Below are 19,803 nucleotides of genomic sequence, written 5' to 3'. Positions count from 1 at the left end.
AATCCTTATTTTTTCAGTAGTTGTAGACTGCTTTTATTTTGGTTGTCTTTCTAGATTGCATGACTGGCTACCGAGAAGTGGGTGCTTGGGGATCAATGCATTGGTTTGTTCATCGATGGCTGAAGGTTGCTCTATGGCTTTGGTCTCTATTCATGCTTTGACTTTGTTGAATGTGAGTGAATCTCTGTTTTTGGATGTTGTTGGTTGTCATGTTTCGATTGTTTATGCAACATGGGGTGGGTCAACTTTTGGGCGAGATGTGGTGCTCCTTTCTTTCTAAGTACAACTCTGTGCAGTGCCTGGTGGTTATGGATGGAAGTTTTGGTGCCTAAGTCTTTGTGTTGTAGGGTTGGGCTTGACTGGGTTTCCATTGTTATTACGCTAGCTAGTCTTCAGTTTTTTGGGCTTTTGATGGGCTGATAGTTATTGCATTATGCGGCACCCCAAACCCGGTTGGGAGGGTCCAACTCAAATTCGAAACGTCACATTAGGCACTTACGTGACTCTCCTTACTAACCACCAAAACACACCATAAGCCGCCATTCACACCATATGGGTACACGCTTAATCATTAAAAAATATATGAAATTAAACAATCAAGCCTTAAAATCATGCTCTTCTAGCAAAATCATGAAAAAAACATTCAATGGTAAAACGACTTTTTACATACGATACACAAAACATTCATAAAACCACAAATTCAAACATATATACATGCTATGGTATATTATTTAAAACATTAATTGGAAGAAAAGAATTTTATTCTATGTGTAATTGAATAAGAAGAAAATTCTATGACTTTGGAAATAATTTAATTGAGTCGGTTTATTCGATGTGTAATTGAATTAGGCGGTCGTGAGAATTGTTCAACTAAAGAATTTAATTAAAGAATTTTCTTGAAAAATTAATTTGAAAAGTCTTAGTAATTTTTGAGAAAATTGAACTCTCTCTATATAAAGAGAGTCTGGATTATTATTCTCATACACTTGAATTTAAAAAAAATCGTATAGAGAAAATTCTCTGAAGAAATTATTCAAAAAAATTTTCTAAAGATATTTTTATATTTACAATTTGACCCTTAGAGTTTAAAGAAATTATGAAGTTTCCTCACTCGTAATTTTGTGAAGAATTTTTTCAATTCGAAGCGAGTCCACACTCAGCAGACGTGAGCTTAAGGATAGCGGAGAAGACTACTCGGTCGAAGCATTTATCCTAGACGGATCAAATGGTACGAGTTTTGATTAAGTGTTTATGAATTTAGATAACACGCCCAAGTTCTTGTTTTGGAAACAATATAGTTTTTCCTTAAACCTATTTTTTTCAATGTGTTTTCCAAACCTAATTTTCCAACATTTTACACTACTCTAGTTTTCTCTCTCTTATATATATTACGAATGTGAATTTATTTATGTATGAATCTTGTGATAAAGTTATCATTTTGCTCTTTCAATCGCTATGGATCGAATGCCTAAAACTTAATTGGCTTCACCTGTGTTCTTTAGGTCAAACTATTATGTTAACCATAGTTTAGCCGATGATAATTTTCTTACATCATTCTCAATGAGTAACATATTATCAACATATAGAATTAGAAGGACCACATTTTTATTAGTTATACATTTATAAGCACAAGATTCATCAACATTTTGATCAAATCTAAAAGTTTTAGTTGTTTCATCAAATCATTGGTTCCATTAACGGGAAACTTGCTTCAGTCCGTATATGAATCTAAGCAACTTGGAAACCTTATACTCTTGAATTCGTATTTGACAACAGAGGTGAAGTCAGAACAATTTTTTAGGGGGAGCCAAATGAAATTTTAATTTTTTATAGTCTATATCTTTAGAATTTTTAAAGGATTAAATCGAATTTTTATAATTTTAGGGGTGCCAAAGTGAAATTTTACCTTTACTAATTTAAAATTTTTTAAAAAATTAGAGAACCTAAATAACAATTTTCCATTTTAGAGGGGCCGGGCCTATGCCAGCCACTCCTAGATTCGCCACTGTTTAACAACTATTATAATACTATTATGTAAAAGTTTTAGCATATAAATTTACAAGGTTACAAATTTGATTTTGTAACCAATATATTTTTATTATATGATAGTTTTTGTAACTAAAGTATTATCGATATTGTTAAAGATATTGTAACTAAAACATATTTCAACAAATAAACGAAGCTGAAGTGAAGTGATATATAATGAAAAATGACTTTGTGACTTGCAAAGTCATTGCATTTAATATAGTGAAGTGATATCTTAAATTAAATAAAGTGATATATAATAAGTCATTAAAATTTATTTTTAAATTAAATAAAAATTATAATTAAAATTTTATTGGGTCAATTCTATTTTTAAAATTTATTAAAATTTCATTCATTTTAAATAATAATATACATTAAAATTATGTTATAATTAAGATTAAATATTAGAAACAATTTATTAAAAATTATATTAGATATATATTAAATGATAATACATATTAAAATTATATTTAAACTAAAAAAATCAATTTAACAATAATAACAAATAAATGATAAATAAATAAATAAAAGGTTGTAGTAGTAATTATTTCACTCCAGTTCATTTACTGGAGGTCTAAACTCCATTAAAAAAATAATTGGGCAATGGCTTTAGAACACTCCCCCGGAGGTATTCCAAACACCTCCGAAATAAAGTTGTGTTTCAGTGGCAGATGTTTTTGCCTTTCATTCCCAACGCAAAACCCCATTCAAAAGAAGCCTCAGCCGATGAAGCTGACCAAATCACAACAAACACTGAAGCTTGATGCATGGGACTTTAACATCTCAAACACTGAAGGTTGATGCAGCACATTCTTTGGAACAACTGATAAGACTTTACCTATACTTCATCTTATTAGAGGACGTCTTTGATCCAGTGCATCAGCTGGGGAGTAGTATTGATCACCTTTGTAATAGGAATGAGAAACTATTGCTACAACGCATGAAATCATGAAAGAGACAAAAGCCAACCAGGGGTAAAGCCATGATTTCCTCGACTGCTGCTTTCTTGTTTGTTTTTTTTCTGCTTAAAGTTCTCTTTAAATTCCTATGAGTCGATGGCCAGTGCTCCAAAAGCTGGATTTAACGTTATTCTTATTGTTGTTTATGTTTTACGTTGTTTTATTTAACACTTTGACTCAGTGGCAAGGAAATTAAAATGATAAACATATAGTAGAATAATAATGATTCAATTTTTATTATAGGCTAATGCCGAGCTTTTAGAAAAAGTTGAAGTGAAAATACATATTATAGTTCTGACCAAGGGGCAATGTCTCCAGCTTCTTGGCTAAGCTCATAATAGCCTATCTCTTGAAGAACTTGAGTACACTGAGGAAGAGCAACCTTCTTCTTAAACCCAAGATTGTTGGCAAACCGAAGTTCACCGCTGACGCCGTCAAGTGTGGTGAGAACCACCCTGGATATCCTCCACATTTCGGAGGGATCATTGCAATCCGGGTTGGGACTCCTCACCAAGGCGACGTCGCAGTCTGATTCCTCATAATCGCCTTCCACTACAATGTGATAGTCTCCACGTTCGTCAGTCACTATTTCTTGGCTCTGGAAGGTAAGGTGATTGTCTGTACGATTCCTGCATTCCAGTTTCACTACTGCTCCTGAAATATCAAAAACATTAATTTGTCAACCCAACTTGAACGTATAAATTATTTTCATTTTGTGTTCGTATATTTAAAATACAGAAAAAAGAACGAGTGAATGAGTAGTAATTTGATTATATACCAGCGATGGGTTCGCTGAGTTTGGTCTCAAACTCAACACGGCAAGTGTCACAGTAAACATGGCCTACGACGACGTAGCTCATATTTTCAGCCCCATAGACGAAATTGAGTGAGGACGAAACAAAAATGGTGAAGCAGAAAAGAGCGATTATGGGAATATTTGCCATTTCTTTCGTTCTCACTTTTATTTGTTTACTGCTCTTTCCTGAGTATAAAAGCTGGTAACAATTGGTAGATTTATAGAGAGGGGTTGAGTTATTTTGGGATTCAAGTAATCTATTTTTAAGGGTTTGATTGGTTGAGGGAGAGGGAGACTCGTCCTCATCATTCTCTTTTTTTAACTATTTCAAGTAATACACCACAACTAATTATCTAAAAATAAGGAGAAACCACTAAAAATAATAACAATATTTCATACTAAACTTAATCCTTTCCATAGATTAAAGCCAAAGCCTATAGCAAATCCTATCCGAAGAGAATTTACATTTTTTATACGTGTAGAAACTTAAAAAAGTCCCCAGTTTTTATGCATTTTTTATACTAGTTTTAAACGCATGGAACGTGAACATAATTATATATAAAAATATAATATAACGTAAGTATTAAATTTATATAAAAATAAAAAAATTTGTATGTATATTACTTAATATGTTACTTATCCCATCACTCCTACACTATTCTTCCAGTCTATCCCATCACTCTCTCAGCCTCTTCCATCACTTTCTCAGCTACTTGCATCACTCCCACTGCCATCAGCCCACGATTCTGCTCAGCCTGTCTCCTCCCAGTTCCAGCCAGCCTCTGGTGCATCTCCCTCTGACCTTAGGGAGTTCCTTGCATGGTACCTGCAGCATGCCTTCTCCTCTTACTTGCTGGCTACACCCTCTCAAAGCCACTACTATAGCTACTCCTTTGGACCAAGCTTCTCAGCAGCAGCCCTCTGGCTCTTAGCATCAAAGTCACTGAGATGGAAGAGAAAATGAGGCGCATGGAGGAGCAACTCTCTGAGCAACAGCACCGTTTCCAGGAACAACAAGAGTGCCAACGCCTGCTTGACTAGAAAAATGCTCAAAACGAGCAATTGGTTGAAGAGCTCCGCTCAGCCCCAGAAGAAACGATTCGCTCCACCCAGAGGACTCTACTCGGTTCACCTTTCATAGATATAATGATCGGCGCCAGCCGGATAATCTACCCGCTGACACCCTCGGTGTGCCTAAGACAACAATGCTTCCTTGAAGGAGCTGATGGCCCGAATTATTGCAAGAAGGGAACCTAAGCCATCAGGAGCTTCTATTCAATTAAGTCCGGTCGGAGACCTATATTCAATTAAGAGTTAAATTTTATGTTGTTTTTATTAATGAATTATTGAATTATTTTTCCACTTGACTAAATAACTCTAAACTCATCTCTAAAATACAATCACTCAAAATATAAAAATTTAAATTTAAATTTCACTAGAATACAGGGACTTCTAACATATTCAAATCAATTTAATTGGTGGGAAAATAAATCTTCTCGATATATCAAAATATATCAACTAATTTCCTTGAAATGTAACTTTCTTTAGGAAGTTTACTTAAACTATAGGAATGTGATTCTTTTGAATATTAGATAGCGTTTGGTATGATGAAAATTAGTCACTTTCTTGAGAATTTAATAAGTTGGAAAGTGATTTCAATGTTAGGTATGTCAAATTTATTTATTTTTCTTGGAATCTAACTTTCCTTCGGAGTTATTTTTCATGAACACGGCAATAAGATTCCAATAATAAAAGGTGGGAAAATTACTTTCCCAATTAGGTTGAAAAGTTAGAAAAATATATATTAAGATAAAATTCTCCTTATTTTATATTGGTTTAGGGTATTAATCTATTAATAAACATAAAAAAAAAGTTATTGCCCTCTTCCTTTGTGCTGCTACTTGATTTTCTATATTATTTCAACGGATTTTTCACAAGTATTATATATATTTTTTAATTTATTCAAAAACAGTGACGGAACCAAAATGTTAACCTTGGGAAGGTCGACCTAATATTAGACGTGCTACATAAAACTATTTTTTTTGTTTTTCCTATAACATATATTGTGTATGTTAATTATACTATAAAAAATTAGATAAAAATTTTGTTCCACAATATATATCAAAATATATGATTTCAACAACTTGCAAGTGGGGACAATGATAAGTGCTAAAAGTAACATATTTTGACATTATTCTTAATGCGTTTTTGGGTGATTATTCGTTATTAATTGTGAATTTTATACTCCTAATCCTTTTAATTCATTTTTTTATGTTTAATAGAGTGTTTAGGAGCAAAAGCAGAGAAAACTGGAAAATTGGAGCAAGCTATAGGAGCCACACGGGCTGACCCATTCCACACGGGCTACCACACGACCATGTGGTAAGTCGTGTCTGTTGCACGGATTGACACTCTGGACTGCAGAAAAACACAATTTTTAGGTTTTTCAAACATCCTAAGACGTATATATGACAAAAATAAAAGATAAGAGTAAACCATCATAGAATATTCAAAAAAACAACTTGAAAAACACCATTGAAGTCTATTCTGAAGCATATTTCCATCAAGATTGAAGATTCCCAGTTGATTTCTTAGGAGACTATCATGAGTTTCTTTATTTCTTCCAGTTATTCTATATATTGGATGTTTTATTTTCAAGTATGAACTAATTTTCTAAATACCTAGGAGAGATGAACCCTATGATGGATTCTGTCGTTTGATTTTTATTTTACGTACTAAATACTTAGTTTCTTATTCTCAATTATATGTACTTAATTCTTAGTTTAATATTTCTAGACTATTAATCCATGTTTGATGTGCTTAAGTCAGAGGATGATTAGACCCTGTTTAGGAGTAGGACTTGCATAATTGAGTGGAGTTGCATGCAATCCTAAAAATAGGACGATATAAATCTATAGGATTAGAGTCAAATCTAATAGGAGAATCCATAGTACAAGTTAATGCAATAATAGGGGTTTTAATTAGAAAGAAATTTCAATTAATCAACCTAGAGTCAGTTACTCTTACTCTTGAAAGAGATACTTGCATAATTTAGAAATTTCTACGGATCAAGATACTAAGTAAAGAAATTGTGCAATTTAGATTGGTAGTGACATATGATATCTAGGTGAATTCTTTCATGGCTATTGTTTCGCTTCTTGATTATTAATCAGTTATTTTCCTATTTTGTTCTTCGTCATGTTTGTTAGTAATTAATTTAGTTAATTTTAGTTTTTAATCAATCATTCGATTTATTCGGTTAAATAATAAAAATATAGCATTTAGTAGTATTTTTAGTTTTCATGGGAACGATATATTTGCTCACCGTAGCTAGACTATTAATTGTTAGGTGCACTTACCTTAGTCAAATTTTTAGTTGGTTCATGACGCATCCGACAACTACAAGGAGAAGAGATGAGGAAAGTAGCGTGAGTGCTAAGAGTGGAGATGACTCTTTTCATATTCCAATTTTTGCTCTCAAAATTTGACTTTTCAAAAAAGATTTTTCCTTTATTTTTATTAAGAATAAATTTTTAATGTTATTTTTAATACCATAAAAATATTAGAGGGGTCTACTTCTATATTAGGGAGGGCTATAGTATGTATATAAAAGGAAAACATAAAAAATCTTAGACCTAATGGGAGCCATGGCCCCCTTAGTCTCTTAGTGGCTCCGCCACTGTTCAAAAACAAGATTTACTTTTAAATTTTATATGTGCATTATTATATTTGTAAAATATATATAATATAAATTTGAAATGATTTTACATTTAATTAACATCATAAATAAAAATTTTAAAAATCAATTAATTTTTTATTAAATATTCAATCAAATTTTGTGAAGAATAAAATTTATTATAAATATTAAGTATATCGACTTGGGTATAGTTGTGCCCCAATTTGTTTTCACTTTGTTTTGTCTTTCCAGTCTTTTTTATTCATAATAAATATGCTTTTCTTTTATTTAATAATGGTAATAAATATGCTTTTCATTTATTTAATAATGGTAAAATCATAAATTATCATTGCATTCCTAATTATTACATACTAAACCAAATGTGATAATGTAATTTTTCGAGATTTTAATCAATACCTTTCAATGTATACTAAACATTGTAAAGTAACTTTTCCAACAATCACGTGTCATTAGAATCATAACATAGGAAAAGCACCAAGTGCTACCTTAATGGAAACATAACTTTCCAAAGTTAAAATTTATCTAAATTAAAATTGCCTTTTTTCTTTTTTATTTATTTTAATTACTATTATCAAATATCTTTTCACCACAAAATCATAAAATTATTTAATTTAAAATTTTAAAATATTATTGAATTTAAATTTTAGATTATATTCTAAATTAATAGATATAAATTATTTAAAATTTATTTTCAATTTAATCATATATTAATGAGATAAATATATTAATTTATTTTTATTTAAAATAAATAAATTAATATTATTAAAGAAATAAATTAAATTACTTAAATGTTAATAAATAATATTATTGAAAATGTTAAAATTAATTAAATTTGTATTTTATCTTTCAAAATTTACTATCACTTTTCCAATACATCGAACATTGTAATATTACATTAGAGATTCTATCGCACTCATATGTGTGTGGAAACCACAAATATATAATATAAATGTGTGTTTAAAATAACATAAAATAAATAATAAAATGTATTACTCGAAACTAATTAATAACAATTACACATGAAATTTGTACAATATTAAAATTAAAAATATATTTAATTGTTTATCATTTAGTTGATATCGAATTAACTTGTAGCACCAACTCAATCAAATACATCATTAATATAAGAAATCCAATCACAAGCATATGCATGTGGAAACCATGAATTTAAAATGCAGATATGTGTTTAAAAGTAACATACAATAAACAATAAAACGTATGGTTCGAAACTAATTAATTATAATAACACATAGGGGCGAAGCCAAAAATTATTTTAGGGGCTGAAATTAAATTGTAACTTTTACGATAGTAAAAATATAATTTCACCATTTTAATAGCCTCTATTATTATAATTTTTAAAGGATTAAATCAAAATTTTATCATTTTAAGGGCCAAAGTGCAATTTTACCTTTACAAATTTAAAATTTTAAAAATTTCAAAGGGCTTAAATAGAAATTTTTCCATTTTAGGGGGCGGGCCCCTGCCAGCCCCCCTTTGCTTTGCCCCTGATAACACATGAAATTAACAACATAAATACATCATATTAACAATACTAAATGCACTACAATTATTTATCATGGCGTTATCATCAACAATTAATAATAGTAAAATTACACTTTAGTCCTTTAAAAATTATAAAAATTTAATTTAATTCTCTAAAAATTATAAAGATATAATATATTAAAATAATGAAATTACATTTTTACAATAGTTTAATTCCGATTCCTTCAAAAAGAATTTCGAACTTCGCCCCTATATTAATTCTTATAAGACCACGAAATCTTTTAGCAATAAAGAAACACCTAGAATGGTGTCTCTTTTAGAAGGAGGTTTAGTAATCAGAACGTTTTTCGACATGTTCAAGAACCACAAAAATTTAATGAGAAAAATAGATAAAGAATGAGTTAGAAGGATGTCATCAAAGTTGCTCCCTTGATTTCTTATTAAAACTTTGAAACTCAAAGAAGATGTTGAAAATTGGCCAACCATGCTGCTGTGATATTTTTGGTTGAAGTGTATGTAGCTTGTAAACATGCTGCAGCACATATGCTTGTTGTAACAGCAAGGTTTTCTCTTTAGTTTCATTGTAATCAGACTAGTTGAAAATGAACAAGTTGATGACAACTTGATACATTAGGTGTTGAATGACTAGTTTAAGTGGCTTTTTTATGTGTACAAGCAATGTTTATCAAATTACTAGGCTACTTAGTGGTAATAGGTAGTATTTGGTGATGTATTTGACTATAAATGTATTGTTTTTCTTATTGAATGAGTGAGCAAAAAATGAGCTAAAAGTCGTAAGCTCCCTTGTTGCACATTTGTGAGCAAATAAAAATATTTCTTGTATCTTGTTACCTTGTCTTGTGTCATGTGTTCCTTCCTCTGCTTCTACAAAAACTCCAACAATTGGTATCGGAGCTTTTATTATCTTTGAAGGGTTGTTTTCTTTGAGATCACTTTTATCTAAGCAAATGATATGTTTTTGTAATAATTTTTTTTCTTTCGCTGCTTATCAAAAAGAAAGAAGCTGCCAAAGCATGTCATTTAAGACTGCTTGTAGTGAAGACAGCAACAACTCAACCCTGTGAGACTCCCAAACAAGCTTGGATAAGTTGAGGGAGGAGTTTCAAGGAAAGTATGCAAGTTGCCCAAAGTGCAAGTGGTGTGAGCTCATCAAAAGGTACGAGCCCTATATAGTTTCAAGCCTGTTGAAGACAGTAAGCAAAGTTACATGCCTGTTGAATACAGGGACTTCTAACATACTCAAATCAATTTAATTGGTGGGAAAATAAATCATGCACTCGATATATCAAAATCTATCAACTTTCCTTGAAATGTAACATTCTTTAAGAACTTACTTTACTTGAACTATTGGAATGTGATTCTTTTGAATATTAGATAGCGTTTGGTATGATGAAAATTAGTCTCTTTCTTGAGAATTTAATAAGTTGGAAAGTGCTTTCAATGTTAGGTATGTCAAATTTATTTATTTTTCTTGGAATCTAACTTTCCCTTCTGAGTTATTTTTCCATGAACATGGCACTAAGATTCCAATGATAAAAGGTTGGTGTTAGGGATTGACCCAATTAAGCAACAAGTAACAAAAATAGCGGAATAAATTGAGAAATTGAACACACAAATTTAACGTGGAAAAACCCCTCCAAAGAGGATAAAAAATCACGGGCAAAGATAATTTTACTATAATGGCAAAAGAATGAAGAGTACAAAAGATGGAGATAAAACTAAACCCCGAAAACTCGAAATACAAAGAACCCTCAAAACATAAACACAAAATTCTCTAAATGTGTTATGAGTTCTAATCTAATGGGTGTTTTTTCTAAGGTTATAAAAGAGCCTATTTATATGCTAAATTCATATGTCAAATAATAATAAAATAATCTAAACTAATCAGTGTTTGACTGAAATAAATAAATAGAGTTTAACTAAAAGATTATTTTTCAAATTTGACTAAAAATAGGAGTCATACTTAACAAATCTCCACCTTGACTCATATTTCCACAACGCCATCTTTGCTAAAGCCCGCCACTAGCCTATCTTGAACTATGCAGGGAATTAACTGAGTCAAATGTGTGCTTAGAAACCGGAAGACTTTTAGCCTTCGACTTATACACTGCCAAATCAAAACTAACGGGTCTGATTTTCACGAACACAGTGCCCTAACTTTTCAAAACCTGCATCCAAAAGAGAACCTCTCTTCAACGAAACGGTCATACATTTTTCTCTCCTATGACCAAGTTGCCTCGCTCCAAACGAGTTCACTTCGACTCTGTAACGGACGAGGGACGTCCGATTTCACTGGTTACTGTAGTTACTTCCAGAATATAAAGACTGCCAGTTCTTTTACCTTTTAACAGAACGAGAGCTCCAAGAGATACTTTAATGCCGCTTGACTTGATGTTGATTCTGCATCCTTTCAAGTCTAAAATACTCAAGGAGATGAGATTCTTTCGTAAATCAGGTACATACCTGACATCTGAGAATGTCCTAATCGTCCCATCGTGTATCCTAATTTTAACAGTACCAATACCAATTACCTTACTAGATGAATCGTTTCCCATGCGCACAACTCCACCTTCAACCGAACTGTATGTAGAGAACCATTCTCTATTAAGACACATGTGGAAAAAACATCCCGAATCTAGGATCAACTCGGACGTGAGCTTGGAGTTATCGCTCATTGACACTAACAAGAAATCATCACAGCTTTCATCGGTCAAATTAGCACCAGCTACATCTTCCTCGTTACTCTCAGCAGCTCTTTTATTTCGAAGTTTATAACAATCTGCTTTGACGTGACCTAACTTTTTACAGTAGCGACACCTCCTGTCTTATTTCTTTGATGCTATCAAAATGGAAGCTTGCCTATCTGCCTTGCTATCCAAATGAAGCTCATTGTCGAGTTTGTCTCTACTCAACAAATGACCCTTCCCATCTTGGAACGAGATTTTGTCTCTGCCATAAATCAGGGACTCCCTGAAAGACTTGTATGAAGGGGGTAAAGAGCACAATAATAGCATAGCTTGATCTTCATCATCAATATGAACCTCAACATTCTTTAAATCATTTAAAAGAGTAATGAATTGACTGATGTGATCTCTAAGAAGCTCACCTTCGTTCATGCGAAACGTAAATAGACGTTGTTTCAACACTAAACAGTTAGCCAAAGACTTAGTTGCATAAAGAGTTTCTAACCTTTTCCACAAGGCGGATGAGGTCTTCTCCATCAATACCTCCTGCAATACCGTATTCGTGAGGCACAACTGGATTGTAGACAAGGCCTTTTCATCAAGCTCTTCCCATTCTGTTTTATTTAGATTCTTAGGCTTTTTCCCAGTAACAACTTTTTTCAAACCGGATTGAACTAGAATTTTCATCATCCGAACTTGCCACAGATTGAAATTTGTCTCACCATCGAACTTCTCAATTTCAAACCTTGATGTTGCCATATTTGAATGGGCAGATCTATGAAAATTGAACTAGCTCCGATACCACTTGTTAGGGATTGACCCGATTAAGCAACAAGTAACAAAAATAGCGGAATAAATTGAGAAATTGAACACACAAATTTAACGTGGAAAAACCCCTCCAAAGAGGATAAAAAACCACGGGCAAATATAATTTTACTATAATGGCAAAAGAATGAAGAGTACAAAAGATGGAGATAAAACTAAACCCCGAAAACTCGAAAAACAAAGAACCCTCAAAACATAAACATAAAATTCTCTAAATGTGTTATGAGTTCTAATCTAATGGGTGTTTTTTCTAAGGTTATAAAAAAGTCTATTTATAGGCTAAATTCATATGTCAAATAATAATAAAAAAATCTAAACTAATCAGTGTTTGACTGAAATAAATAAACAGAGTTTAATTAAAAGATTATTTTTCAAATTTGACTAAAAATATGAGTCATACTTAACAGTTGGAAAATTACTTTCCCAACTTGCAAGTGGGGACACCCTCGGTGTGCCTAAGACAACAATGCTTACTTGAAGGAGCTGACGGCCTGAATTATTGCAAGAAGGGAACCTAAGCCATCGGGAGCTTCTATTCAATTTAGTCCGGTCAGAGACTTATATTCAATTAAGAGTTAAATTGTATGTTGTTTTCTATTAAAGAATTATTGAATTATTTTTCCACTTGACCAAATAACACTAAACTCATCTCTAAAATACAATCACTCAAAATATAAAATTAAATTTTAAATTTCACTAGAATACAGGGACTTCTAACATATTCAAATCAATTTAATTAGTGGGAAAATAAATCTTACACTCGATATATCAAAATCTATCAACTTTCCTTGAAATGTAAATTTCTTTAGGAAGTTTACTTAAACCATAGGAATGTGATTCTTTTGAATATTAGATAGCGTTTGGTATGATGAAAATTAGTTACTTTCTTAAGAATTTAATAAGTTGGAAAGTGATTTCAATGCTAGGTATGTCAAATTTATTTATTTTTCTTGGAATCTAACTTTCCTTTTGGAGTTATTTTTCCATAAACATGGCAATAAGATTCCAATGATAAAAGGTGGGAAAATTACTTTCCCAAATAGGTTGTAAAGTTAGAAAAAAAAATATTAAGATAAAATTATCCTTATTTTTATATTAGTTTAGGGTATTAATCTATTAATAAAAATTTAAAAAAGTTATTGCCTTCTTCCTTTGTGTTGCTACTTGATTTTCTATATTATTTCAACGGATTTTTCACAAGTATATATATACACAATATATATTTTTTAATTTATTCAAAAACAATGGTGAAACCAAATGTTAACCTTGGGAGGGTCGATCTAAAATTAGACGTGCTACATAAAACTGTTTTTTTTCCTATAACATATATTGTGTATGTTACTTATACTATAAAAAATTAGATAAAATTTTTTTTCCATATTATATATCCAAATATATGATTTCAACAACTTGCAAGTGGGGACAATGATAAGTGCTAAAAGTAACATATTTTAACATTATTCTTAATGCATTTTTAGGTTATTATTCGTTATTAATTGTGAATTTTATACTCCTAATCCTTTTGATTCATGTTTTTATGCTTGATAGAGTGTTTAGGAGCAAAAGCAGCGAAAACTGGAAAATTGGAGCAAGCTATAGGAGCCACACGGGCTGCCCATTCCACACGGGCTACCACACGACCATGTGGTAGGTCGTGTCTGATGCACAGATTGACACTCTGGACTGCAGAAAAACGTAAATTTTAGGTTTTTCAAACATCCTAAGACGTATATATGACAAAAATAAAAAGATAAGAGTGAACCATCATAGAATATTAAAAAAAAAACAACTTGAAAAACACCATTGAAGTCTATTATGAAGCATATTTCCATCAAGATTGAAGATTCCCAGTTGATTTCTTAGGAGACTATCATGAGTTTCTTTATTTCTTTCAGTTATTCTATATATTGGATGTTTTATTTTCAAGTATGAACTAATTTTCTAAATACCTAGGAGAGATGAACCCTATGATGGATTCTGTCGTTTGATTTTTATTTTACGTACTAAATACTTAGTTTATTATTCTCAATTATATGTACTTAATTCTTAGTTTAATATTTCTAGACTATTAATCCATGTTTGATGTGCTTAAGTCAGAGGATGATTAGACCCTGTTTAGGAGTGAAACTTGCATAATTGAGTGGAGTTGCATGCAATCCTAAAAATAGGACGATATAAATCTACAGGATTAGAGTCAAATCTAATAGGAGAATCCATAGTACAAGTTAATGCAATAATAGGGGTTTTAATTAGAAAGAAATTTCAACTAATCAACCTAGAGTCAGTTGCTCTTACTCTTGAAAGAGATACTTGCATAATTTAGAGATTTCTACGGATCAAGGTACTAAGTAAAGAAATTGTGCAATTTAGATTGATAGTGACATATGAAATCTAGGTGAATTCTTTCATGGGTATTGTTTCGCTTCTTGATTATTAATCAGTTATTTTCCTATTTTGTTCTTTGTCATGTTTGTTAGTAATTAATTTAGTTAATTTTAGTTTTTAATCAATCACTCGATTTATTTGGTTAAATAATAAAAATATAGTAATTACTAGTATTTTTAGTTTTCTTGGGAACGATATATTTGCTCACCGTAGCTATACTATTAATTGTTAGGTGCACTTACCTTAGTCAAATTTTTAGTTGGTTCATGACGCATCCGACAACTACAAGGAGAAGAGATGAGGAAAGTAGCGTGAGTGCTAAGAGTGGAGATGACTCTTTTCATATTCCAATTCTTGCTCTCAAAATTTGACTTTTCAAAAAAGAATTTTCCTTTATTTTTATTAAGAATAATTTTTTAATGCTATTTTTAATACCATAAAAATATTAGAGGGTCTACTTGATATTAGGAAGGGTTATAGTATGTATATAAAAGGAAAACTTAAAAATCTTGGACCTAATGGGAGCCATGTTGGAACATTTTCAAATAGTTATTGTATCCCAATAATTATAAATGAATGGGTGTAATTAATCGTAAGATAAAACTTTTGGTCGTTGGTCAAAAGTTATATCATTTGATTTTTAAAAGAATTATAACTATTCAAAAAATATTATTTGAATAGTTACAAAATTAAATGAATAATTATTATTATTTATTTATTCATAAAGACACCTATTGAAAGATGTCTCTATGAAGAGACATAAAAATTCCTATAAATAGGAATGGGATTTCATTTGGAAATCATATCAACAAATTCTAATATTCTTTCTTTCCTTTCTTCATTTTCTAATATTATTAGATTATTCTATAAAGTATTACTGCAGAAATCATTTGTAGAAGTTGAGTTTTTGTTATACATTGCTCAGTGCATAGTGGACTATTCTTGTCAGTGCAAAACGCAAATAGTCATTGGCTTCATTGTATCCTCGAGGTTAATTTGCTTGGAACTCATTTGCACACCGAAGGTAGGTGGGGGCGAATATAACCTTAAAGATAGTGGCTTGATACACGCCTTGGAGCCTATCCTATTTCTTCTTTTTCTGTTCGAGTTTCGATCGTGTGTTCGAGATTTTCCTTACCGGAGTTCTAAACTACCAATTTTAAGGTTATATTTCATTATGACTACCACAACACATGAAAGTGGAACACTAAGGGAGTTGGCTTCCAACTTTGTTAAACTTGATCGTTTGATGGTGGCAATTTTCGACAATGGGAGAAAAAGATGCACTTCTTATTATCAAATTTGAAGATTGCTTATGTTTTGGATACTCCAAGACCTGAAGAGAATGAAAATGAATCTGTTGCTGCAACCCGAGAAAGACAAAAATGGGCCAATGCTGACTACATGTGCATGGGCCACATATTGAATGGTTTATCTGATGGTTGGTTCGACACCTACCAAAACGAAGTCACCGCTAAAGAATTATGGGACAAATTGGAGGCAAGATACATGACTAAAGATGTTATAAGTAAGAAATTTCTTGTCAGTCATTTCAATAATTATCAAATGGTTGATGGTCATTCTGTTATGGAACAATTTTGTGATATTGAAAAGATGCTGAATCAATTTAAGCAATATGTATCCTCCATAATAGACAAACTTCCTCCATTTTGGAATGACTTTAAAAGAAGTCTAAAACATAAAAAAGAGGAAATATCTCTTGAGGCTTTGGCAAATCATCTTTGTATTGAAGAAGAGTATCGAAAACAAGATCAGAACCTAAATTCTAAAAATGCCAAAGTACATGTTACGGAGGAAGTACAGACTACTAAACCATTCAAAAGAAAGTTCAATCAGACTGATAGAGCAGCTAAATTCAAAAAGAAACAAAAGGGCTCATGTTATCATTGTGGAAAGCTGGGACATTTCAAGAATGAATGTCGATTTTTAAAGAAGAAATCATCTTCTAAGGCTGATAATAACGAAAATTTTGTTGCAATGATATTTGAAATTAATATGGCACAAGATGATAATACATGGTGGATTGATACCTAAGCAACCAAACATGTGTGCAAAGACAAAAGCATGTTCACAAAGTTCACACAATGTGAAAATGACAATGTCTTGTACATGGGAAATTCTTCCACCGTAGCAATTAAAGGCAAAGGGTTTGTTGAACTACAATTCACTTCTGGAAAGGTTTTAACCTTAAATGATGTATATTATGTACCAGAAGTTAGGAAGAATTTAGTGTCTAGAAGTCTGTTGAATAAGTTTGGTTTCAAACTTATTTTCGAGGCAGATAAGTTTATTTTGTCTAAGGGAGGAATGTTTGTGGGCAAAGGGTATATGTATGAGAGCATGTTCAAACTCAATATTATTAATAAGAATAAAAATATTATTTCTACTTATATGGTTGAATCTTTTTGTTTGTGGCATTATATATTAGGTCATTTGAATTATAGAAAATTAAATGACATGTATAAATTAGATTTAATTCTGCTTTTAATAATAATATTGAAAATGCAATACATGTATGTTGACTAAAATTACAAGAAACCCTTTCCTAAGATTAAAAGGAAAACAAAATTGCTTGATTTGATACATAGTGATTTATGTGACTTGCATAATACTCCTACATTAGGTGGAAAGAAATATTTTGTTACTTTTATTGATGATTGTTATAGATATTGTTATGTATATTTATTGCATTCAAAAGATGAAGCGCTTGATAAATTTAAAGTTTCTAAATCTGAAGTTGAACTTCAGTGTGAATCATTTATCAAGTGCTTAAGATCGGATAGATGTGGAGAATACTATAATCCAAGTTATTTTGAACTCACTGGAATTGTCCATCAAGTTTCAGCCCCTTACACACCACAACAAAATGGTGTAGCTGAAAGAAAAAACAGAGTCTTGACTGAAATGGTAAATTCAATGTTATCATATTCAGGTCTTGGACAAGGTTTTTGGGAGAAGTCGTTCTAATGACTTGTCATATATTGAATAGAGTTCCTAATAAGGAAACTAAAATAACCCCTATGAACAATGGAAGAAAAGGAAACCAAACCTTAATTATTTAAAGGTTTGGGGTTGTAGAGCTATTGTAAAAGTTCCAACACCTAAACGTAAAAAGTTAGGTGAAAGATGAATTGAATGCATATTTATAGGTTATGCACATAATAGCAAGGCATATAGGTTCATGGTAATTGAACCAAAATATTCAATTTCAATTAATATTGTTATTGAATCAAGAGATGCTATTTTTGATGAAAATAGATTTAATTCTATATCAAGACAGTTACAACCACAACAATTGATTCATTCTTCAAATAAGAATGAGATTCCATTGAAACAAATTGATACTAATGATGAATTTTGTCAAGAATTAAGAAGAATTAAGAGGATTAAAAAGGTCAAAGATTTTGGACCAGATTTCATTATGTTTCTTGTAGAAGAAAAAGGTGAAAGTATATGCAATAAGGTACCTTATTGTTATAATACTGAATCTGGTCCTATTACATTTGAAGAGGCAGTGAAATCTCAAGACTCTGCTTTTTGGAAAGAAGAAATAAATGATGAGATGGATTCAATAATGGGAAATCAAACTTGGATCTTAGTTGATCTTCCACCAGGTTCCAAACCAATAGGTTGTAAATGGATCTTCAAAAAGAAAATGAAGGTCGATGGAACCATTGATAAATTTAAAGCAAGGTTGGTAGCAAAAGGTTTTACACAAAGATAAGGTATTGATTACTTTGATACCTATGCTCTAGTAGCAATAATTGCTACAATTAGACTCTTAATATCACTTACCTCTATATATAATTTGGTTGTTAACCAAATGGATGTTAAAACTGCATTTTTAAATGGTGAATTGGAAGAGAAAGTGTACATGGAGCAACCGAAAGGATTTGTTGTTCCAGGACAAGAGCATAAGGTATGTAAGCTTGTTAAATCTTTATATGGGCTTAAACAAGCACCAAAACAATGGCACCAAAAGTTTGAAAAGGTTGTTTTAGCTAATGGCTATAAAATAAATGAATTCGATAAGTGCATATATAGCAAATTTGAAAATGGAAAAGGTGTCATAATTTGCTTATATGTAGATGACATGCTCATTTTTGGCACAAATTTGGAACAAATAGAAAACACAAAGAAATTCTTGTCAAACAACTTTGCTATGAAGGATATGGGTGTAGCAGATGTTATTCTTGGGATTAAAATAACCCGAGATGAAAACATTATAGCTTTATCACAATCACATTACATTGAAAATGTGCTTAAAAAGTTTGATCTTTTTAACTGTATACCAGCATCTACACCCATGGATCCTCAATTAAAATTAGTATCTAATGCTGGTAGGAAAATTGATCAATTGAAATATGGAAGTCTAATTGGTTGTCTTATGTATATAATGACTTGTACAAGACCAGATATTGCATATGCTGTTGGAAAATTGAGTAGGTACACAAGTAATCCAAGTATTTTGCATTGTCAAGCTTTGAATAGAGTACTTAGGTACTTAAAGAAAACTATTAACTATGGATTGTGTTATAATGGATATCCTCCAGTTTTAGAAGGGTATTCGGATGCTAGTTGGATTACAAGTTTGGAAGATCATGCATCTACTAGTGGATGGATCTTCATTCTTGGTCGAGGAGTCATTTCTTGGGGTTCCAAGAAACAAACATGTATTACTGATTCCACCATGGCAGCAGAATTCATTGCATTAGCCGCTGCATCTAAAGAAGCAGAATGGTTAAGAAATTTGCTTTATGATGTACCTTTATGGCCTAAGCCAATTTCACCTATTTCTATCCGTTGTGATAGTGAGGCTACTCTAGAAAAGGCATATAGCCAAGTATATAATGGAAAGTCTAGACACATTGGATTAAGACATAGTTA

General features: G+C 31.4%; 1 protein-coding gene across 1 annotated transcript; it reads right to left on the bottom strand.

Annotated features, from left to right (window-relative positions):
- Positions 1-3,196: 3,196 nt before the first annotated feature.
- On the bottom strand, positions 3,197-3,965 carry LOC128031916 (pollen allergen Sal k 5.0101-like). Its single transcript, XM_012585763.2, has 2 exons — positions 3,763-3,965; positions 3,197-3,638 (listed from the first exon to the last, which is right to left on the bottom strand). The coding sequence occupies exons 1-2, from the start codon at positions 3,926-3,928 to the stop codon at positions 3,271-3,273; spliced, it is 534 nt and encodes a 177-aa protein (XP_012441217.2). The 5' UTR covers positions 3,929-3,965; the 3' UTR covers positions 3,197-3,270.
- Between the last annotated feature and the right edge of the window lie 15,838 nt (positions 3,966-19,803).

The sequence above is a fragment of the Gossypium raimondii genome, chromosome 5 (assembly GCF_025698545.1).
Source record: "Gossypium raimondii isolate GPD5lz chromosome 5, ASM2569854v1, whole genome shotgun sequence".
Lineage (NCBI taxonomy): Eukaryota > Viridiplantae > Streptophyta > Magnoliopsida > Malvales > Malvaceae > Gossypium > Gossypium raimondii.
This window is presented reverse-complemented; position numbering and strand designations above follow the sequence as displayed.